This window comes from Tenrec ecaudatus, chromosome 2 (genome assembly GCF_050624435.1).
Source record: "Tenrec ecaudatus isolate mTenEca1 chromosome 2, mTenEca1.hap1, whole genome shotgun sequence".
In the NCBI taxonomy this organism is placed as follows: Eukaryota; Metazoa; Chordata; class Mammalia; order Afrosoricida; family Tenrecidae; genus Tenrec; species Tenrec ecaudatus.
Window position 1 is genome coordinate 160,737,594 of NC_134531.1, and position 24,265 is coordinate 160,761,858.

Genomic DNA, 24,265 nt, shown 5'->3' on the forward strand with positions numbered 1-24,265 from the left:
GATGAATTCTCATTTCTCAACATAGTCTTGGTCTTAAGTGAAATGCTGCCTCAAGTTATACATAGGGCTTCTTTGTGGGTGAATTGAAAGGACTTCCAATTTCCTCTCGTATAGGAAGGATAAATCGTCACACAGCCATATTGAACCACAGAAAAAATTTCAGAAAACTTTAATTTTTTTCAATTGGACTCAGCATGGGTATGTGTGGATGGATGGTTCAATAAATATACTTTTATATACATGTATCACAGAAATTTTACATTCCATCTTCAAACTGCAGAAATAGATTTTTTTTTACAAGCCAAAAAATAACTGCCATAACTTTTGTGACCATGCAAAATAGAGGGGAAAGGGTAAAAGGGAATTGCTTGTTCGAGGTTCAAGAGTTCAGTAAGAAGTAAAAATGTTACATTAAGGAAGCGATTGCTTAACACGCTGCATTAGGTGGCAGCCAGACAAATCCTTAACTGCAGCATTAAGGCCATACCAAGTTTATACATATGTACACGTTTTCCATATAAAAGACATACTATTACATTTTCTTCTGGGAAAGGAGGAGGCGCTTTGGGAGTCATTCTGACCACTCTTTCAGGCCGACAGTTCACGATGTTTGCAGGTTATTCCTCAGAACGCTATGCTGGCTAGCTGTCACAGTTGCTCTGTAGGCCTGTGAGTTTCCTGCTATCTCACACATGGAAGTCTTAGTCATCTGAGCCTCTTCCATAGTGGCTGATGGAGCACTTCGTAGCTGAAACTAGCTTACACTGCCCAGCCACGCGTGGGTCCTCCCTCGCCGGCCACGGTGTTTACAGTCACAGCATTTACAATTTAACGTTAGAGTCAAAACCAGTGCAGTTTGTCTTAACTATAGGAGATGCCACAGTCCTGTGACCTGAAAAGTATTTTATTGTGGGTTCAAAGAACTCCGACCCGGGCACAAATGAACCGAACGGAGGTTTCACGGAATTTCCCCTCGCTGTTGAAAGAATATCTGCCCAACCACCATTGTCGTTCAACCGTGACATAGGTGGCTAACCCTTTCTTGAAAAGGAAAGTAAAATTACTTGCAGGAAAAAAAAATGAATCCTGGGTTTGCTCTTTTACTTAAAACAACAAAACAGAACTTTTAGCTAACGGTTTGCGCTTTTGTGCCAATCCAAATGGGAATGGGCACTGTCGCGGGCCAGTCCTGCGGACTAGATGCCTTCCAGTTGTGTGGGAGCCATTGGCTTTGGCAAGGCTGGGCTGGGACTTGGAGACTGCACACTAGTTCAGCCAGCCCAAACGGGCCCATCTTCAGAACTACCGATCGAATCCTCAGTTCAACAAACTCGCAAATGGAAGCGGACCAAACTTGAGTACTTTCCCCAATGGCTGACATTTTACGAATTGGTGTCTTAGCTCGGAGTAATCCTGTTCGTCTGAAGTAGTACCAGTCTCGTCTGTCTCCAGTTTGTTCACAGCTACGACCACGTGCTAATTTGATACTTCTGTACAGGTTTCCTGGGCCAGTCAGTCATGTCTAAGAATGAAAACTGCAAGTGGGTTTGTCTTTGGGAGACCAAATCATTCGGGAGCACTCTAGCATGTGATTAAACACTTGGAAGTGAGTGTCCACTGTCCCCATCTTGCACCAGCCATTGTAACTGCCTCTGAATCGGCCCTGTCGTTAGTTGTGTGGTCGAAATGAACCTCGGCTCTAGAGGGAGTTACTGAGCTTACCCAGCGGGGCTTCTGCTCATCCAGACAGTGAGCCGAGGTGGATTCCTTTTGACAGCCTTAGCTCCAGGGCTTCAAATTATGAAGGTTTTTGTCTTGAACACTTGGTAGTTCATTTTGTCCGATTCAAGTCTAATTAGAGAAGATGCATGGCATGGGTTCTGTCCAGTTCTTAACGAGTACCTGGAAACTAATGGCGTCCCTGCTGTGTTTGTCTGGAAAGTCGGACTCGGTTTACCAGTCACGGTCAGATAGGCGTTTCATCTGTGTCCGTGTGTTTCAAGTTAGGATTTCAATCCCCTCCTCATTTCAACTATTTTTGGTGCTGAAGATAATATGGCTTATGAATTAGAAAAGTGAGCCATTTAAAATCTGAAGGGGAATGAATTAGAAATCCTTTGAAGTCTTTATGATGGGAACATCAAGTTTTCTAATCTTCCATACCATGCAAGCTAAGTGGAATGTTCAGCATGCAGTTGAAATGTATCTAATGTGCCAAAGCAGAGTTTGCAAACTACTAATTCCACAGGGAAGCACCCCTTCCAAAACAGATTTGAGGCCACCTTTTCATTTACTGGGGCGAATAAGGTCTCCTCCCCCTAGGCTATAATACTCTGCAGAATTTAGGGTAAATCTTTCTGAAAGAAAACACCCCTTTTTTCACACAGTCCCCGAATAACATAATAAAATTAAAAATGTATCCGGCTTAGCATTTGTTTTTCAGCTCATACTTGGCTGCTCTGCGACTGCTTCCCTGAGGACGTGCTCTCCGAGAAGAAACCGTAGCCGCCTTTGAGAATAAGAAAGGATATTTTCTTTGTGGTTCTAGATGATTTTCCTCCAACTTCTCTAACATTTTAATTTGAGCAGCAAAAGATACCGGTGTCTGCATTACAAGGCCTCTTTAGAAGCATTATAATAAGTATGGGTTTATCTTTGACGAGAGAATGCTAGGAACAAATTTTCAAGAATTGATGTAGAGTACAAGAATTGATGTAGCGAACTCAGTGCAGAACCATGACCTGGTGGGAGGTTTCGGGCTCCATCCCAGGACTTACTGAGCAATCTTGTGTTGGATCAGTGCCGTTTACACACAGATACCCGGGTTTCTGTTGGCATTCCTTCCCAGTCATTGTCCTCAGAAGAACCTGTTGCTGGAAACGAGAGAGCCTTGACCTTTTATGCCATGATTGCTTGATTACTTTTCCCTGTCAGGGACACACTCTTACTGCCTTCTCCTGAAAATCTGTCAACCTTTGTTCTTTCATATGGAAAGACTACACGAGCTTTAAGAGATGTGAACTTCCAGTACCTTATCGACTCCCGAGACGGAGGCAAAGGTAAGTTCCTCCAAAGTAAACAAATAGAAATTTGAGCCAGTTGTGTCAGCTACTGAGAGAGGTGAGGAAGCTTTGTCCATGAGGAAATGCCCTCCTGTTTGGTCACAGAACTTATTCGAGCCATTCTCTGAGAGTGCTGACTCCACAATTTGGGTACTAAGCTGATTCTGATACACTCTGAAGATACCTTTCGAAATATGCCTGCCTTTGATGATTTTTCAGCCAGACCTGTAATTATGCCGGTGTTTCTTTCTGATTTTTCCCCCTCTTGCTGTTCCCTCTGCCGGAAATAACTCTTCCTCTACCCACATCTCACTTGCTCTTTGAAGTCATGCTTTGGTGGCATACACCCTTGATGTTCCCCCTCTCTCTCCATAGCCTCCTTTCTTCTCCTCCCTCTGCTAACGGTCTTCCTGCATTTCACTCCAGCACTTACTGCTTATTTTTGGTACTTCTGTTTCCCCTACCGTACAGTCAGTGCCTGGAGAAAGGAGGTTGTCATATTCCGATGTTCCGTTTCATGGGTACACTGTCTTGCCTTTATTTAATAAGAAGAATGAGAGGCAGGAGCAAGAATGCTCAAAAGCTGGAGGAGGGAAATTTAATAGTCTACTCTTGGGCTTGCTACTATGAGAACTCTTAAGCCTGTTCTAACTCACATGTCGAAAGACTCAGGTGCTCTCTTCCTGGGATCGAGGTTAGTTACATGCAAACTCACTGAACCAGACTTGTCATTCAATAGCTTCCATTCCAAGAGTTCCAAGTTCCTCACCAACATCTCGAGCTGTGCCTCAGGGACTCTGGCCCTCAGGACACTTACACATGAGGCCTCTTATGCCCAGAGCCCAAGGGTTTGGAGCTGACAGGGCCTGGGTGTAAGGCCCAGTGGAGATAGGAGCACCTTGTGGGTCCACACTGGGTTCCTAGGGGATCGTGAAGTTAGGAACTCAAGCTCGTGGAGAAAATAAGCAGGAGAAGCTACTTTGATTACACACCCCCCCCCCCCTCTCTACACCTTCCCATGTAATTCCATTTTCTAACTCATTTTCAAAGCTTGGATGGGGTGAAGAATTATTAGGAAATCCTGGAATATTGGTCATGCTTGCACTTTTAATACTCCTGTTTTGATGGTTTTTCATATGAAGAAATACCAGAACTTTATCTGAACACCTGTTTTGTGTTTAACCCTTTAAAAGGACAGTGGGACTGCAATTGTTAGTATAAAGCCATAAATAAGCTGTTACCTTGGAAAATAAAGTTGTTTGGACCCCCCAAGCTTAACTGTCATCCAAGAGGTGATGGGTGATTCCTGCTTTCCCTTCTCTGCTTCTTCTGGTGTTGCCCCATCTTCCCCTGAGCAAATTACTTCTCCCTTCTCAGGTGGCTCAAGTGTAGCCATCGTTGGGAATGCTGCTCATCTTTGGTTCCTGCGCCCTGCATGGCCATCTTTACTGAGAGGCTGGAATCAGGCAGTGTTTCCTTCTGTGTATGTAGGGTCATTGTATAACTATATAGCAAGTCATAACTGTATAACAAGCCATAACTGACTTGACAACACCCAAAACAACATATTTAGGAAAGATTTCCAAGCAGGTCTTGACCTTAACCTTGATTCCCACCCAATCGAGGCCGTTCCAGGTACACATTGTCTCACTTAGGGCTAAAGCAAGAACGGTTCTCACCAGGAGCGAAATACCAACTAATTTTACCCTGGCCTATGGCTTTATCCATTTGTTACAGACTTGTTAGCCAGAAGATGGCTCTCATTGTAACTCCAGATCCTTTGTGCTTCAAAGACTAGATTCTTAATGTTTTCGGATCATGGTGATTGCGACCAAATGCTGAGAAGAAGGCCAACGAATGTCTGGTTCTTGATCTAGATGTTCGATTTTCAACCTAAGTGTCTTTTGATCTTTTATAGATTAGTGGATTAAAAAAGGTTACATTGAAATGGGCCTTGCCAAAGGGTCCCTACTCTTTTTAGATCATTGTGAAAACAAGATCTAAACTAAGTGTAATGAAAGTCTTATCTACCTACTGCTCTAAAATTATTTCAGTTTTTACTGGTGATAGTTTTTAGTGACACAGTAAGCCACCGCTTTACTGAGTTTCTTTAATAATGTGGGGGAATGGCACATTTGCAGGTGAGTGGCTAAGGTCATGTTGTACAGAGTGGAATACTTGGTTCAATGAAACACCACATACGGGATGAGGTCAACTCAGGTCAGACTCCGTTTACAAACTTCCTAGCTTCCCATCCCCTTAAGAATCCCGTGGAGACAAGAAAATCTCAAAAACTCGGTTTCCTAAAAGACTGTTGTGGGGAATCGGATTATCGTGTAAAGAGCCCTCACGTGATATTAGGGTTTGACTCAGTTTATGTACCATCTTTTCCTAGCTTACACGCGTGTGACAGCCAACCTCTGGACATAATGTGTCCATCTCTGAAGGCCTGAGCTGCGTTTCACTTTTGATTGGCTGACGAAGTACGCTTCCCTTGGTTGGTTGCTCACATGCTCTCTGGGGAGGGGCGGAGGGAGAGGACAAGCATCAGGTGCTTGAGCTGGGGCACCAGAAAGAGGATTTAGGTCTCAGTGTCTGCACCAGCTCTGAGGCAACCATGACAATTCACCAAGGACCATCCATGCAATGCCCCTGTTCTCTAGGGCAGGTGGAGTCTGTTTGGGAGGAGACCCCCATTCTGGAAGAAAGCTCTCTTCTGGCAAACAGGAAGACGTAAGAAGAGCGGAGTGATGGAGATCGCCCAGTGCTGTGTAGTTTAGATGGAGAAGGCTGTGCATGCATTGTCGTTCTGTCCAAATGGATATGTATGATTGTCCCCAGATACACAGAATAACTCAGGGACACAGAGGTAATACCTTGCTCAAAGTCACATGGCTAAGAAGATAAGATGATGAATGAGGCTACCTTAGAATACCAAGAGAATTTCCCCCAGATTTCTTCTGTAACCACAAGCCAACAAATAAAGCAGTTTTTAAAAACTGGATGGCTGGAGGCCCTTCAAGATCAACCAACCAATACTCCTGTTTGGGGGATGGAGAACCTGAAGCTTTGGGGGAAGGAGGGTAGAGTAGGCAGAGGCTGAGAACATTTTCTAGCAAGAACCTTGAAACCCACCACCTAGCCTCATCCGGTGCCATTTAACTATGCGGCGGAGGCCTTTCCCACAGTCATCCAGGGAGGGAGGGAAAATACCAAGGACTTGAATCTTTAAGGTGCGCAGAAGGAATTGGCTACTGGGTTGGGAAATCACCTGTTTACAGTATGATTTTCATTTTATTGTCAGAGATTTTTTTCAAAAGAGTCATTGGAGTTTGTTTTTATTGGTTGATACACCAAGGGTAAAAGTTTCTATCAGCAACATTCTCCAGCCAGATGAAGGGAGTGGGAGCAGGAAGATGGTCACAGAGTCTCCTGATAAGACGTGGTGAAATGCCCTGGCCACACACCCAGAGGAAACGAAGCTCTTGGGAAAGGCGAGCAGTGTTTGCTGATGAGAAGCGGCTGTTGGAACTGCAGGGGTGCAGAAGCCACTTGGGGGACATTGGAGGAGAGGGCCAGCCTGACTCCTGCGCCACCTGCTGTGTTGTTCCTGCACCTTAGCTGATCATAGGGAGTTAAGTGAGTCCCCAAGGATCTGAAGTGAACCTGTTTGGGTTTTTCTTTTTTGTTTGTTGTTTTTGCTTTCATTTACAACTGGAACTAGAGGAAAGGGATAAACAAACATATTTTTAAATCTCTGAGCGTGTCTTGGGGTTAAACTGTGAGGGTGAGGTGGTACCCAGGCTTGGGGGGAACTTGCACCCATTGCAATTGCTCTCCTGGGGACATTCCATCCATTCTCAGATTCTTTCAGAGGCGCTGGCAGAGAGAACGGAAACAAGTGCTACGGAAACACAAGAAGCAATCACGGCTCGGACAGGCTCAGGTGCCGCCGGGCGGGTTGCCCTGATGTTTGATGAGACTGCCAGGTGAGAAGAGAGTCTTGGAGGCCAGCCCCTCAGGGCAAAGACATACCTTGACCTTGGTGGCAAAGGATTCAGATGGCCAGTCATTCTCCCCACCCGCTCCCCGCAGGACCACGACACTCTTCTGCTTTCCCCTTGTCTCTTCCCTTTCTACTGGAAGGCCTGCTTTGCGCGGCTCAGTGGGATACTGAAGTGGAGAGAAAACAAAGCTGCTCACTATGCACTGCCTGCCCTCACTAGAACAACACTGCTTCTTACAGGGATGAAATGGGCCCAGAAAGCGGAAGGCAGCTTTCCCTGGAGAGGTAGTCCTGAAGAAAGGTCCACCTCCGCCCCTGACTGCCTCCATTCACATGGAAGGTGGGTTTCAATAGACTATTGGGCTTTCTGAGACTGCCTCGGAGAGAGTTGAATGAAGAGAGGTAGGATAAACCTAAGGCCTTGCTGTGGAGAGGGGAACGGAAGACCCACTGTGCTGGGGATGTGGATGCAGCCAGACTGGTTAGCTGGTATGGTTCTGTAACTGGTGAATGGCTTTTTGGGGAATATAATTTTCATCACTGGGCTCCGCCGAGGCATATATTTATTGGCTCTTATATTCTGACTTTTTGAACCAGTTTCCCAATGGAAACTTTGCAGAGCAATGAAGTTTAAAAGTACACGGGCAAGAGAAGGAGCAGGAATTGAAATCCTGAGATGAGACCAAAGCTAGCGCAGTCATTGGCACCCCCTTCCCGCAGCAGGGCACAAACTGACAAAACTGGGAATGCCAAGCCGCGAGGATGGCAGAGGGGGAGAAGTAATGGTCTGGATGTTGGTTGAAGAAGCCTTAATGATCCTAAAACATATTGAGCAATAATTTCTACTTTGGAAGCCATTTTGCCGCTCCGAGAAGTGATAAAGCACCTTAATTATTGCTTTAAACAACCACACAGCTCTATCAAGACAGCATGAAATAGCACCCACGCGTTAGCAAACCCGTTCCCTGCCTTTGCTACCTCTGCAGCGTGAGAAACACTTGGGAATCAGCAGAAGAATCGGTGTAGGCATCATACAGCCTAGGCCTCAAGTTTCTAGAGCATTCGGGCCTGGGGGAGGGGTCTGCACGGTCCTCTTGTCCTTGAGATGCTGGGATCGGCAGCTGGGAGAGTCACAAAGAAGAAATCTCATTCTCAACATTGAGCATGGTAGTAGCATTTCAACAAGGCTATTTAGGTCTCTCGAAACTCCCCAAGGATGTCCGTCGCCAGAGACCTTTGGACACTTAGAACGAAGCCTTCCAAGCACATCACAACTTTCCTTACAGCAAGTAGCTTGCTTAAAATAAGGACGCTTCTACTCCGATCTCGGAGCTTCAAGAAAATGGCCTTCTGAGTTCCAAATTCTAGAGTCCGTTCCTGAGAGAATGGGCTTTCAGGCAGAAAGGAGAAACAAGAAGTAAGCAGATGGTTCCCGTTTGCTTGTTCAATCAGGTAGAAGCCCAGTTACCTTTCTGAACAGAACGTGCTGCTTTCTCAGAGTCCAAGCCTCCCGGCCAACCAGAGAGAGAGCCTGACCGTGCCTGCGACTTCGGAAAGTACAGAAGGTGTCGTCGACTGAGTCCGACGCATGCCAGCCTTCCAGGGTATTCATTGTCCTGGGGCCAGACTTCCCAGGCAGATGGGGCAGCTGCAAGTCCCAAGTGTTGACCCCAATCCTAAACCTGACGCAGATCACCCCACCACCACGCCCTCTACTTGCCAGCTTCTGCCAAGGACGGAGTTATGGCAATTGTCATGGTAACTCATTTTGGGGTGTTATAACTGAGACATCGGATTTTCCCAAAGACTGTTACCACCGATGGTGTCAGCCCAGTGAGGTAACGATCCAGTAGCATGAAAAGAGATGGCTAAACTAAACGGCATCTCTCTCTAAAGCTCAGAATGAGATGTATGTCCAAAGGAAGGAGCAGCCCCACCACGTCTGTGGGGGAGGGAGGGCTCTGGGAAACAAGGGGGCGTCTGGAAGGATTTAGTCCTTACTGATTGCGTAGAGGGAGAAAAACTAATTTGGATCAAATGATTCTGTGGTCTCTAACACTGAACTTAAAAACAGTTCAATCCGATATATTACACACACGCACACACTTCTCTATCGAAGCCTGTCCTTGGTTACTTAGCACAGCCTGAGCCACCAATGGCCACCCACCAAGCTCAGGTGCTTGAAAAGGTGACAAAGCTGAGTCGTTTGTTGTGGTTCCTCCTTAAAATACATTGTCAACCTGCCGGCGGGAGTTAGTGGTATTGCTTAGCTCTGCCTCCTGCATTTGGCTCCTGGGATTAGCTGTCGTCTTAGCAATGGGTGAAGTCACAAAGTCTCCTACACCAGCATCTCTCTGTATAAAATATTGGTCAATTCGTGTAAAGGATTTGAACACCATGAAAGTATCTACTATATGTAAATCAGTTGCTTCTACTTACCACTTGGCACATGGTAGTTAGTCCTAAGGCCTGCTCTCTCCTGCATTCAAAATGAAGAGGAAATTCACAAAGTACTACCCAGGAAACCAATCAAATCCAAACCCATTGCCAAGTCCATAGGACAGCGTCGAACTACCTCATAAGGGACCCAAGGCTATAAATCCCAACAGAAGCCGACGGTCACGGCTTTCTCCTACAGGACGGCTGGTGGATTTGAACTCCCAGTCTTTGTTAGCAGCCGTAAGCATTGTACCACCAGGGCACCTAACCCCCAAACAGTCAGCCTGAACGATCTGGTGTGATGTTCTGTACTGAGGAATTCCATGTCGTTATTGGTAAGCCTTCACATTATAAATTAAGGACCAATTCTCTTGGAGCATGCTCCTGTTCCTAATTCGTGATGCGATTTTTTTTTTTACCTTTTAATGAGTGATGTCCTTTCCTTGCTACTGATCGGCTTTGATAAACTGGTGCAGAGGAAGAAACTAAAATCTACATTCTCTAAAGAAGAAAGTCAGAATTGTGTGGGTCCAGGTATGTGTGTGGGGGTTCAGAATTCAACGTGATTAGATATCTAGTGGTGTGAACATCCTACAGACCAGACTACGAGACTTACAGAGCGCGAGAGCAAGGAGGTGGCTCCAGAGATCACCTACCTTACCCTCACCACGTGTCTCGAAGCAACGCAAACTAGTCCTTCAGCATGTTGGTGGCAACACTAATAGCTATGTCCTCTTCCCTGCCCCATGTCTTCTCATATTCTATTCCTGAGAGCCACTAAGCCTGAAATAGTCTGAGAGAAGAGTTCAGTGCCCATAACTCACAGAGGACCCATTGTCTGCTGGGCGCTGCCAGCATCCAAGCGAGCAGTGGGTCTCCACCGTGGACTATGGTGGCACGATGGCACACGTTCAGGGATCCGGCGGCGGAGCAGCAAACGGCCCGGCGATTTCTCTGCGATGCGCGATTCTAGGCTCCTCAGATGGGCAGGCCAGTTTGGAATCCGGGTGGGCGAAGGCGAGCCATCTCCGCACAAGTTACGCTACGCGCTCTCCCTGATAAAGACTGCTGGCTTCTGGTGCCGGACTCAACCAAGATTTTAGGATTGAGTAACAAATAAAATAGAGGGAAAGGTTTAAAGACATTTTTAAAAAAATAAAAAGTTTCCCCTTAAGTAAAGTGACTAAAGTGCTAGTGGGAGGAGCTAACAGACGCTCCAGAGATTCATGCGCTGGTTTAAGGTCTATCTCTCTGGAAGTGAATTTAGTGCGAATGAAAAGTGCTAATGTGTCAAGCGCTGTACCACTCAACCTCTTCGTCCTCCTCCTCCTCCTCCTCCTCATGAATGCTTCCTCCCTTGGGGCTGTGTTTGTGACGGGAGGAAAAGGGGGTCTTAGATGTACAACTGCCCTCTTGGCCCCCATCCCCCAAAGTTTCTTAGGAAAAAGAATTCCAGGTTCTGCCCCATGATACCCAAGGCCGAAATATCAGCTAGCTTTCTGAGCAACACAGGCTGAGGGAAAGGAAGGCAACGAACGACTCCTGGACTGGAACCTGGATGTAAACAGCTTTATCCTCAAGCCTCACCGCCAAAGCCTCGCTTGGCTTCACAGTGCATCTTGACCGAAACCACCCCAGGCCCTGGCTCGGCCTGCTTTGGAGAGCCTGTACAGGCATCAGCTATTGTGCCACGCATAAAGGGAGACATTTCCCCAGTGGGAAGGTCCTGCAGGAAGGAACTATACGCCATTCCTCACACTCCCTCCCCTCAATTCTGCCCCAATTTGGGGATACACTAAAGCCACCAATGAAACCCCAAGCCCTAAAGTGCAAGTTGTCAGTGACTTCTCACCACCTCCCCTACTGTTCTGTCCAAGGCCAAGACGGGAACGTGCAACAACAAAAATGACTAGACCTCCACCGTCATGGCCATGGCCCCAAGGCAGGGAGAGTGCGGCAGGTGATGGCGCCATCTTTCAACACGCCGGTCCAGGTATAGTCCTGCGGGCGGAGCGTGGACAGCTGTCGCTGCTCTCTTCACGCCACCTGAGAGCCTGTCGGCAGACCACTGGTCTGTGGATATCTACGTCCTTCAACAGGACTTTCCCCACCCCTGCCCCAACCCCCCTCCCCAGTCTATTTCCTAGCCCCTCTCCTTTTTTGCTCCGAAGTGCCCCAGGTCCTGGGACAGGTCTGGCGCTTCAGAGGTAGAAGGAAAGAGGATATTTGTCTAACCTTCGTAGATGCTGAAGCTAAACAAAGCACCAAAAAAAAAAAAAAGGAGAAAAGTCTTATAAAAATATAATGGGGTCACTTCGCCAAGCTTCCCACATATTTTATGATCTGTGAAATGTCAAAATATAATGAATAGACTTTCTGATCTCTCCTCATCCACATCTACCTAAGCTGTAGCAGCCTCCTGACTATCCTTTCACCTCCTAACACCTAACTCTATAGAAACAATATAATAAATATATTTTGTTACGCAGACTCCACCTTCCCAACCACACACCCACTTGCCTTTCCAAAGAAACTCTCCAAAAAAATAGACATTTAAAAAAGTGCATCAGTTTACACTCAATCTATCTGCATATTATTTCTTGATATTATTACTTCCCCTCCCCCCAAGCCATAAAAAAGATTGCATATTGGCAATATTTTGAGAACACCATGGCAGCCATTTCTGGGTGGAGTGAAGGGTGAGTGACATGGGTGTTGAAGTCCAGAAGCGAGGGGACTCCAGAGAGGGGCAAGTGTTGTCCTTCACAAGGAGACGTGAGCACTGAGGTGGGGTTACCTGAATAGCCAATCCTTGGGCCTCTGAAATGTGCCCTCTCTTTAGTCACTCCTTCTCTCCCACTCTCCCCATGTCCCCGGCATGCCCGGGCTGCCATCCCTCAGAGCGGAGGCAGAATGGCTTTTTGGCATGGGCCCACCTGGGCGTGTCCAAGGATAGGGGTAGCATTTGGAGGGGTGCGGCGGGGAGCACACCAGAGCAAGCATTTTGGGGGTGACTATTTTCACTCTGGGAAAAATTGTCCATCACTTCTGTGACTTTAAAACTTTAAAGCAGTTACTAGGCAGATAGGTTAAGAAACAAATCTTCTGGTTTTTGCATTAATATTAAGCATGGATATAGGTCATATATTACATTGTTTTCTTTCTGCTCTGGGGCAGCCTGCACCCTCCTTCCAAATGGGGAAACAGCACAGCCCATGGACTTACATTTTTAAAAGCTGTTCTCCCCCCACGCCCCGCCCTCCACCCTGACCCTACCCCTTCCTCCCCACCCCTCAGTTCTGGTATTAGAAAAGTCCCCCTCCACCCTCCCACCCGAGGTTAAATAGATATTGCCACACCCTAAAAGTCATGCAGCACTGTATCTTGTTCTGGCAGAGAGAGAGAGAGAGAGAGAGAGAGAGAGAGAGAGAGAGAGAGAGAGAGAGAGAGAGAGAGAGAGAGAGAGAGAGAGAGAGAGGTGTGTGCGTGCCCTCTCCCCCCCTCCCTCTCTCCTCTCCCCTGCAGGCCCTCTGACTCCTGTGCTGTTCCCACCCTGTCCTCTCCCGACCTCCACCCTCCCCTGCATCCCAGCCCTTCACTGGTTGTGCACATCCTCCCTACGGACGATCTTGTAGATGATCCAGTAGAACATGTTGAAGATGAGGAAGGCCATGGGGAAACCAATGCGGGACACCTTGTCGATCTTCTTGGCCCTCTGGATGAAGAGTTTTCGCATCTCCTCCGGGGTCTTAGATGGTGCAGGGGGAGGGTTGGTGGTGTTGTTGTTATTGGCGCCCTTGACTGAGATTCCATCCTTCGCCTGCAGACAGGCTGGGCCCATCCCGTAAGCAGAGAAGTTGAAGCGGCCTTCTCCGGCCTCATCCTCCTGGAATAGATTTAACATGGGGCTCTACTTAAAATAAGACAGGGGCTGGGCACCCTCCCTGCAAGGCACTCCCCTGGGGGCCAGGCCATGACCATCTGGTTCTCCCTGCCTCCCAGACTGCCCTTCCAGGTCCCTGGAGGCTTTGGCTGGCTGGGGAGTTCTGCCTCATAGAGGGGCGCCACTTGCATGCTGAAACAGATGCAAACCAGGGGATAGGAATGGGGCTTAGAGCCCAGAGAGCTGTGTGACATTCAGTAAGTCAACTTCCTTCTCTGGGCTTCAGATTGAGTTTCTGTACTTGGGTTTCCCCGTGAGTGGGGGACAAGATTCACCCGCGGTCTCACCACGTGTTCTGACCGCCGGAGGAGGTTGTGGGTGAGCAGGAGCTCTGAGTGCTGCACCGTCCCTGGAATTTCAGAGGACAATTTGGAGAGATCCCCTGCTTTGCCACTGTTGCCTCCCTGCCTGCTCCCACCCTCCTCCCATTCCCCAGGGAGCGTCTTCCTGGGCAGTGGGGCGAATGTGAACGACCCAGGAGGGAGCAGGAGCTCCGGCCTCATCTTTCAAGCTAGGAGTCCAGAGAGCTCCTTCTGCCATTTCCCTGGGAGCCGCGACCCACAGACCTTTGGATTTTCAGACCAGGTATTATTCAAGACCTTTCATCATTTGGCTTCAACTTACCTTCCAGATCTGCCCCTCCCCCCCCCCTCCCAGCCCCACCTCACACACACAGTCCCTGCCCTCCCACCACATGCTGTGTACCCCTGGCAGCTTTGTTGAAGTTTCTCCTCATCTGTGGTGTATTCCCTGACCCCCCTTCTCTCTCGCTCTCCTCTCTTGCCTTATACCCACTATCCAGAGCCATGTTCCTCCATCTTCCTCTCCTTCACCCCTTTCCCAGGTGACCTTACACAGATCAGACTCATGGGGCTCCTGTTGTCTGCTCTCAGCACATTCCATTCTGTCATCTTTCTTTGTGAGCTCTGAGGAAGCCACCAGTGTTTGGTCTCAGGCTGACCTGTGGACTCACTGTGTGGCCCCTGAGGGATTTCATCAATACGCACTGCTCTCTTGTCTGGATCTGAGTAGTTCTTTTAGGATCCAGACCCTGCCTCCTCCTCCCTCTTCCTTCTCCTCCTCCTCCTTTGTTTCCCTGTCCTTTCATGCAGGACAGGGCCAGCAGAGAATGACAGACTCAGTTCAGGCACCTTTGGCTCCTCTGCATCTCTCCTCTTGCTGCTCCTAGCATGGACCACCAGTGATGCCCTCCGACCCAGCCTTCCTGCTGCCTCCAGATTGTCCAGCACCTCCCACCCTAGCTGGGTTGTAGTAACAGATCTGATGGGTTAGCTTCTGCGTAGAACCTTTTCATAATCTGTGCTGACTTCAAACTCCAAACCCACTGCCAACGAGTCAAGTCTGACTCATAGTGACCCTGCAGGACAGGGTGGAACTGCCCCCGCGGATTTCTGAAGCTGCAACTCTTCAAAATTGAGCCTTTCTCCTGCACACAGGTTGGTAGTTTCAAACTGCTGACCTTGCAGTTAGCAGCCGAACTCGTGGCTCCTTCTCTACCCTACCACCTGAAATACCTTTTTCTTGGGAAATGCCACGCTTCTGCTCTTATCTCTGGGCTTCTGTTTCAATTGTTTCCTCTGCCTGAAGTACTCTGCCAGTTCTCAAGACCCTCAGCTCCATCTCTTTCACCTGTTTCTACTCCGGAAGCCCTCTAGGCGCCCAACCACAGGCTAAACAGCCCTGCTCTGGGTTCCTTAAGCTTTCCGCTGTCACCATGCCACCGCTCCTGAAAAATATGTACTCATGTCTCCTGGCCTTGGACTCCTAGATGGTGTAACAGCGACACCCCTGCTGTTACACGGGAGGCTAGAGATTTGAGTTCTCAGAAGAAAGGCCTGGCGACCTACTTCTGACACACCAGGCCCCGAAAACACTCCGGGGGTGGGAGCACAGTCCTCCCTGGTCACAAGGGAAGCCACCAGCAGCCAGAGCTGATTCAAGGCAGTAGGTGCTATGGCCTGGTGGCATACCCCTTGCTGAGAGTCTGCCCCTTTAGCCGGCAAACCCCATGAAGGCAGAAGCACCGTCTGCTGTGGTCACTGCGCCCTCAGCATTGAACATGAGACAGACGCAGTAGATCTGTGTTGTTTACCTTTTGTCTCTACCTGCCCTGAACACCACGCCCCGCACCCACCCCCACCCCACCCCACCCCAGGATTATACCCCTCATAATGAAAGGACTTGAGAGAAATGTTCAGAAAACTCTTTCGCAAATGAATCAGTGTGGTCTAACACCCTCATGCCACACCTACCCTCAAGGGTGAAGAAGCAGGTGCGCTTTGGTGTCTGGTCAATAGGAGCTCAGTAAAGATTGGTACTGCGTCCTAGGAGAGGCGCAGGAGAGGGTTGTGCCAAGCCCAAGGAGAGGAGAAGGGTGGGGTGAGGGTGGGGGGATTGATGGGGGAGCTGCCAAATGTCTGGGCCCAGTGTCTGGAAGGGGGCGGGGCTGACTTTGTTCTGTGTCAATCAATGCAAAGCTACCCCTGCTGGAGGGGTGAGGGCCGCCTGGACATGCCTGTCTTGGGCCCTCGCTAGGCGGGCAGAAGCACCAAATTTACCTTTTATGTGGCTGTGGGGATATCTATCGTTCTCTGCCTCCCTTGTCTGTGGGATTAGGTGGGAGGAGGTGTGTGCTGGAGGCCCTAATTAACTACAAAATGATGAACTTCACCAGGCAGCAGGGAGAAAGAAAATCCCTTAGGGTTAATAGGCAAAAGGCTTGTTGTTCCTAGTCCAGCCAGCAGGTGGCAGGAAACGACTAGCTAACCACTTGCAGGAGGGGCTTGAGTTGGAGGAAGCGTCTGGTAGTGGACTCTAGAACCAGCGAAGTTGGCAGTGCTCGCGAGAGCCTTCCCAATAATCTGCCTACTGAGGCCAGTCACGGAATCTGAGGACAGATGCTTTCTGCCCAACAAGTGAGGTACCATGGGAAGGTGGGGGGACCTGGCCAAGATGACCGGCTCCGAGGAGAAATTCACCACCTGGGGCTTCAAGTGCCCTGGGCAAGCTTCCCGCCCAGGGAGGTTTGTGCAGGCCGAGCTTGTCCACCAGCGGCTACAAGCCATAACCCACCCCCCACCCCCCACCCCCGGCGGCTTTACCCCACAGGAAGTCGGCCTCAGGCCGAGCCCTCTTCTGGGCCTTGGGAATTGCTGACATTTCTGTCAGGTCCGGACCCTTGGGAAAGCAGCCGCACATTCAAGTACTCAGAGGGCCAGTGAGTGCAGAAGTGATGGGGGGTGGGGGTGGGGGTGTATGTGGAAGAGATCGCAGGGGATGTGGGGGATGGGAACATCGAGAATACCTCACCACCACATGGGGATGGAGGACCAGATGCTGAGAGTATGAGGTGTTTTTGTTTTGTTTTTTTAAAGTGTGCTTAAAAATAATGTCGAAACCTTATTCCAAAACACACTGGCTGTTTTGATCAAATGAATGGCATTCGCATGCCAAACTTGACCTTCGGACTATCATTTGGACCTCTGCCTTGGGATAAACATTTACTCCCTGGGCCCGCGTCATTGCCAACTCACATGGACCCTGTAACACAAGGTAGAACAGCCCCCGGGGAGTTTATGAAACTGGAACTCTTTACGGGTAGAAATCTCAACTTTCTCCAGCTGAGTGGCTAGTGGTTTCGAACTGTTGACCTTTCGGTTAGCAGCCCAAAGTGTAACCACTATGTCACCTTAGCTCTTATTTCAGATCTCAGAAATGCAAGGCTGCTTTTACTTGCTTTGGGAAAGAACTTTGACTAACAGATAAGCAACCAGGGCTGGCGACGTTTTGTAAAGAGCCAGGGTGGCTGGCAGCCCTCCCCAGCCTCGGCCATTAGCGCTCCTGGGGACTCTGGCGACTCGCTTCACGTCTCTGCCTCACCAGTGTCCCCATCAGTTGCTTTTGAAGTGTGGACAGGATGCCCTCTGTGGTCTCTTCTAGCTGAAATGTGCTGAGAGGGAGTAAGGTGGGAACCCAGTCGGGCAAGCAAACTAGAGACACTTGTTTAAAGACCTTAGCAAACTACTGGCACATGACCCAGCGTGAGAGACAGTGCCCCACCCGCCTTTGGCCTTGAAGTACTGTGAGCTGACGGCACTACGTATCTGCAGGGGGCTCCTTTCCCATGCTTGTTTATTCGTATGACACCTGTTGAGAGTGTACATAATTGGCTGCTGTAGATGGGAGACTGATGCTAACCAGACATCTTTGAGATAGCCTTTCCAAACAAGTGTCTCTCTGACAAATGTATTAGCTTTCTTCTAGCAAAAGCAATAATAAAAGCTGCTGAGTTAGTTAATTGTGCCAACCTGGCTGATAAACACACGTGGGGTTAATTGAAGGGCGGAGGGATAAATGGCTCAGTGAGTCTCACCTTTCTAGTTCTCAGGTCTCTTGCTTTATGATGGCCGGACCAGGGTGCAGCTGCCTTAGACAGTTCCCCGCTTTAGCTGGCAAGGCTCATTTCCTGCCAGATATCCCTGAGGAGAAGTCAATGGACCTACCCCAATGCAGCTCTGGGTGCTGGAGCAGCCGCATGGAGACCCCGGCCAGTGCTGAGATGCTTACACGCTCACTGATTCTGCTTTCCTCCTGTGGAGGAGGACTTTGTGGATTGATGTTGGACATATGGGGCAATTTTGGACTTGTGGGCTTGGGCAACACTGAGTTTCTGTGGATTTGTTTCTCTAATGTACCCAGACTAACAGCAGCTAACTGATGGGGTAAAGGGACAATTAAAAATAAAATCTAGAGATAGTTGTATTTGGCCAGTTTATTGCATCTACATCTATATACAGATACATGTTTGTTTTAAGAAGCAGAGAAGAGTGGACAGTGTGGAAGGAATGTTGATGGTGCTATTTGGTGAGACTGCTGTGATCGCCAGGTTGTTGGCTCCTGTGGTGACGGCTGCTCCACAGGAGGGAAAAGGGGACTGTCTGTCTGCTCCTGGAAAGACTTACAGCCCTGGCAAGCCTGAAGAGGGTCACTGTGAGTTGGAATAGACTTGATGGAAGTGGCCTTAGCATTTGGTTTTGATTTTTAATGGGAAGCTAGAAACTAGGAATATTTTAAGAAGTTTGCTTCACATAAAATAGGTTCCTCTTCCTTTAAACAGATGGTGACTATTTATCTTTAGCCCCGTGGACGGGTTCTGCCTGGAAAGCTCCATTGCCTGCCTGGAGTTAATTACTGAAAGGTAATCATACTTGATTGCTGAGGCTTAAGAAACACACTGATGGAAACTCGATGCCGATGCAATAATCTTAAAATCTGACACTGTGTGCTAGTGGTTTTGGTAGCTCCTGACTTAATTCTCTGCACAGTACCCCTTGTGATAGTCACTTATTCTCCTGTCAACTTGCAAAGGGGTGGAGTCTATCCTATCAATCATGTCATAGCTAATGAGGCCTCTGTGTGGGCATGGCCTACTCCTGAGGATTCTGGGAACTCCTATCTTCCTCCCTGGAGGTGGAACACACAATCTCTATTTGCTTCATCTCACTGTGACAAGCCACATGGCACCACGCTGATGTAACCAGAACCTTGGAGCTGGAGGGCCCATGTGGGGACCCACACCAACACTAAGATGCTTTTACGGCCACAGGATCCACAAGACTTTCCACCCACTGCCATGTGATCTTCCTGAATTCAGCATCATTACATGTGTTGCATGAGTCTGAAGAGGAATTTACAGACAGGTATCTATCTGGCATGTGGGCTAATATCAGACTTATGGACTGGATCTGGACTGGGCTGGGATGTGTTCTTAATATACAAGTACTCTATTATATATGAGTGTCTCTGGATTTGTTTCTCTAGTCTACCCAGACTAACACACCCATTATGTCCATTTTGTAGATGGAGCTATTAGACTCAGAAAGACACACCTTGAAGCCACACCCAGGCCAGCTAATGAGGCAGAGCACTTTGCCACAGCGTGTTGGGAGCAGCTGGGTAGGCAGTGTCGTCAAGACCCCACCTACAGCTTGCCCGACCCTGCTCTCTGGCAGGTGGGTCGTATGGTCTGGCAGTTCTAGTGTGTCACTGGGGAGACTGGGGGACGCTGTCTGCCTGGAAGGGCTCCTTTTGTTCAGTAGTTTGTTCCTCCCTTTGACCGGCCTGTTCCTAGTTTTCCTTTATTCCATTCCTCCTCAGGTGTGAGAAGCTACTCTGGCCGAGGAGCTTGCTTGCTGCCCCTTTTCTCAAGGCAGGAAGCAAAGAGCTGCACTCTGAGCATTCAATTTTAAGATGAGACCTTTTTTAGTGGTAGAATTCCCATTCAGAACCAAATCCTTGGAAAGAAAAAAACACAGTAGACATCTCTGCCTATCGCCTTCTAGGTTTATGACCTAGTTAATATCTCGGCCCAACTAGCATTCGCCACCTCAATTCTGTCTTCAGGTGCCCCTGGCAATTTCTGAAGTGTCATTCTGGTTGGAAGCGTGGACTGAAGCAGGGCATTATTTATGGACGGGAAGCTGGGCCTTTGATCCCTACTTCTGGTCTGCCTTACTCACTGAGAAAGACCACCCAGTGAGACCGGCGTTCTGGGCCCAGGCTGCCGGGCCTCCGTGGGTCCCCAGCATTGCCTCCTCAGTGCAGTGGCCTGAGCTGGGAGCTCACCAGTGACTGTGAGCACGAAGGAAGAAGCCGTCCACTTCTGTAAACATTTCCAGTCTCCGAACCCCCGAAGCAGCAGGTCCGCTTTACGCTGTGGGGTCACTCTGAGTCCAAGGGACTCGATGGCAGTGGGTCTGGTTTACCTCTTGCGCCCCCTTGGGCTGCGTCCCCCAGGCCTACCTTGTGGTGTCTCCGCTTCCTTCTGAATCGGAGTAGCTCTTTGTGCTGCCGAGACACGAAGTTGACAGCGGCGTACTCCAGCAGGGCCGAGAACACAAAGAGCAGGCACACTGCCATCCAGATGTCAATGGCCTTCACGTAGGACACCTGGAGTGTGGCGGGAGGCAGGCAGGCAGGGAGGTGAGGGCAGAAGAGTGAGAGAGTCAGTCAGTGTGGGGAAGGTTTTCGGTTCTTCGCTAACTCCTCCTATCAGCCACCCGTAGCCTCCTTGGGTGGGATGTTAAGGTGAAGGGCGAGGAGGAGAGCCGAAGACAAGGCACCAGGCAGCCTGTGCACACTGATGGGAGAAGTAGCATGGGCACCTGGACAGACTGCAGTGAGGAGGCCTGGGCACGTTATCCGTTAAAGGCACTGGGGGTGAGCTTATCCTAAGGATGATCGGATCAGAATGTTGTGCCCCGTGTTAGAGGACACGGCAGGGTCAGCAAACATGGCAACATTTCCCTTCCATGCAAGCGATCAGCAAACTGGCAAGCATCATCTGAGTCAACTTTTAATACATCTGTTATTAGCCACAGGCTTCCACTGGGCTGGGGAACGCCTGGCTCCCGGGCTGTCAGACGCCTGTGCAATCATCAGTACCAGCTAACATCACACCCCTCACCAGAGAGGCGGCCCCAGCCTTCACTTCAGGGCTGAGTAAATCAAATGTTTGACCAGTTTAGCTGGCAAATGATGTTGTAAATATCCAAATGGCCATTGGCAGGAAAGGGGTTCTCGCCCCTGGTTTAGTTCAAGTTCCCGAGCATTTATTCAAGAAAGTTGTCAGAATCTCATAGAATAGCAAGCATTTAAAAAACCAATGTATTGAGATAGAATTCACATACCACACCATTCACCTCCTTAGAGGATACAATTCAATGTCTTGGTAAAACCACAGGCCTGTACAATTATCACCGTCAATTTCAGAACATTTTCATCACCTTAAAATACATTTCACTGCCCCCGTGTCCTCTCCCACCCTGCAAGTCCTAAGCAACCACTCGACTATTTCCTGTCTTATAAGGGCCTTTCATGGAGATATCACATGAATGAAAGCATCTACTCCGTGGCCGTTTGTGACTGGCTTCTGTCATTCAGCATACTGTTCTTCAGAATCAGCCACATTGTAACCTGTATCTCTCTAGGGTAGAGTAATATTCCACTGTATGGACATACTGCGTAGTGCTTGTTCATTTGTCACTTGGATGGATCTACCTTTCAGCTAGTGTGAATAATGTTGCTATGAACACCCATGTGCAAATTTTTGTGTGTGGCCATATGTTTCCTCATGGAGTTTTATGCCACATCAACGTGCCTTACTCCCATCCTCCCTGTGCTAGCGCCATAGCGGTCCTGGAACCAATAGCCTGTCAGTCACTGGATGGGAAAGAACAGCATTGGAACTCCTTGAAAGTCTTATTGTCCAAAAAACTGAAATTAGTGCATCTGGTTGGCATGTCCCTAAAAAACCCTAATCACAAGACTGTCTTTATTTGATCTGATTTGGAAAGAACCCCATCTGAACAAACATTTCTCTAGGGGATTCTGTTGAGAATCATGGCTACTTGATGCAGTGAATGGGTTGGGGCCAGCAATAGGTTAACTGACAAGCTTACAAGGAAAAGCTGTAACAGTGTTTTTCTGTACCCAGAGGAACTAAGTAAGCTACAGGGAAGAAGTGTCGGCATTAAGCCCTACCTATACTAACAGACTAATTGGCTGCACCAGATAGAATAATTTTCAATGATTAAAATTTCAATGTAATACTTAATATAACATGACAAATTTCTGTGTTATATGTTAAGAAAAAAGAAATTCAGGATATTAAGGGGAAAAAGGGAAAGCTTAGGAATGAGATGTGCAGAGGAGTCTTTGGAAAGCTCTGATACACTCCTGGTAATTGAGAAGGCCACTTGCTTGCTTCGGGCTGTGGTAGCCTTAGGAAGCCCCTCATCTCACAAGAAAAGAAAACTACAGACAAATATCCTTAATGATTATAGTTAAAAAAATCCCTAACAAAATTCTAAGAAATGGAATCTGAAAACACATGAACAGAATTATACACTTTGGTCAAGCGGAGGGTATTCCAGGAATGTAATGGTAGTTCATCAGCAAATCAGTGACTGTAATACACGCCACTGGTGGAATGAAGGAAAAGAGCCACATGACCATCTCACTGAGTGCACAAAAGGTACACTTTCACAGTGTTCACGAGCTAGGAATAGAAGAGAAATGCGTAATAATCGGTATTGACAAGAAGCCGGTAAGTCAACATTCTGAATGAAGAAAGACGGAAGGTTTCCCACTAAGGCCAGGAACAAGAAGGGATGCCCACTCCGCACTGCTTTTCAACATTGTTCTGGAAGTTCTAGAGCAGTGGTTCTCAACCTTCCTCATGCTGCGGCACTTTAATACAGTTCCTCATGTGGTTGTGACCCCCAACCATAAATTATTTTCACAACTGTAATTTTGATACTGTTATGGATCAGGTGACTCCTGTGAAAGGGTCGTTTGATCCCCAAAGGGGTCGTGACACACAGGTTGAGAACCGCTGTTCTAGGAGGAGTAATTAGGAGAAGGAGCAGGAGGGGAGGGGGAAGTATTCAAAGTGGGAAGGAGGACGTAAAATGACCTCTCTTTGTAGATAACATGATCATATATGGAAATCTCATAGATCACACCAGAACGCTACCAGAATTAGGAAAGCAATTCATCACCTGTATTAAGTAAGGTGTCCTGGTGTAAGTTCAACATACACAAATCAGTTGTGTTTCTATATACCAGCAATTAATGAGCACGCTAACATGAAATGAAGGTAATATTATTATTCACAAGAGCATCCAAAAGAATAAAGTACCTAGAAATAAATTTAACAAAAAAATTTAAAATACGCACACACAGGAAATATAAAACATTACAAGAAACTAGGGAAGACATGAACAAATTGAGGGCAATCTGTGTTCAAGCACTGTAAGGACCAGCACACATAGTTAAGATGTCACTCCGACCCAAAGCAATCTGTAAACTGGATGCAATCTGCCTCAAAATTCCAACAACCGTCTCTGTAGAAATAAAAAAGTTGATTCTCCAATTTGTCCGGAAGGGGACCATAAATGGCTAACGCGATCTGGAAGAGGAGTCAGTAGGAGGACTCCCCCTTCCGACCAACCTCCAAACACACGAGAAAGCCGCTGACACAGAGACAGAAACTGGACCAGTCAACCAACCAGAGATCAGACCCACTACGACCAAGTAGTCTGAGCCTCTCTTAAATCCTCTGCAAAGAAACTTTGAAAAAGGTGGACCAGATTTAGCAGCCTGAGTTCGAGACCTTCCCAGGAGAGGAGTGGCAATTTCTGCTGCTTATATTTCTATGTCTCAGAGGGAGGAATTGATACAAAGAATCCTTCAAAACTCCCAGGAGACTGTGCTGCCTGCTAGGCCACATACTGAGCCACCATCCCCTCACTCCTCCCTTGGAATCTCAGGATGTGCTGGTGATGCCTCACCTTCTTACGCACCTCTCCCCCTCGCTCACACCGTGGAGGACACACACACTTCTCCTCCCACATACTTGGGGGAAGGGGAATGTGGGCAGGAAGATTCACAGGAGTTTGTGCCCTGGGACCGAGAAGGTAGCTGCATGCAGCTGGTTTGGGAAGATTTAGATCAGTTGTAAACTGGCTTCCAATGCCTGGCTGGAATTCTTGTTTATTCATCATTTTATTGTGTGTGTGTGTGTGTGTGTTCTTACAAATCTTATAACAACCCATCATTCAGTTGTATTAAGCACATTTGTACATATGTTGCCATCAACATTTCCTAAACATTTTTTTTTCTACTTGAGCTCCTGGTATCAGCTTCTCTCTCCCCGCTCCCTCCACCCCCTTGTGAATCCTTGATCAATTATATATTATTATTGTTATTTCGTGTCTTACACTGTCGGCTGCT

At 48.1% G+C, this 24,265-nt stretch overlaps 1 protein-coding gene across 3 annotated transcripts in view; it reads right to left on the reverse strand.

Moving 5' to 3' along the window:
- Positions 1-13,102: 13,102 nt before the first annotated feature.
- GLRA1 (glycine receptor alpha 1) overlaps positions 13,103-24,265 on the reverse strand; it is a 164,064-nt gene continuing 152,901 nt past the window's right edge. Inside the window, exons 7-9 of one of the 3 annotated variants that reach the window (XM_075543166.1) lie at positions 20,273-20,419; positions 13,658-13,663; positions 13,103-13,393 (exon numbers count right to left, since the gene is read on the reverse strand). In XM_075543166.1, coding sequence (XP_075399281.1) covers positions 13,103-13,393; positions 13,658-13,663; positions 20,273-20,419 — 444 coding nt within the window. Of the gene's footprint in view, positions 13,418-13,657; positions 13,664-20,272; positions 20,420-24,265 lie in introns of all 3 variants that reach the window. The other 2 variants (XM_075543165.1, XM_075543164.1) reach the window with 2 other exon arrangements.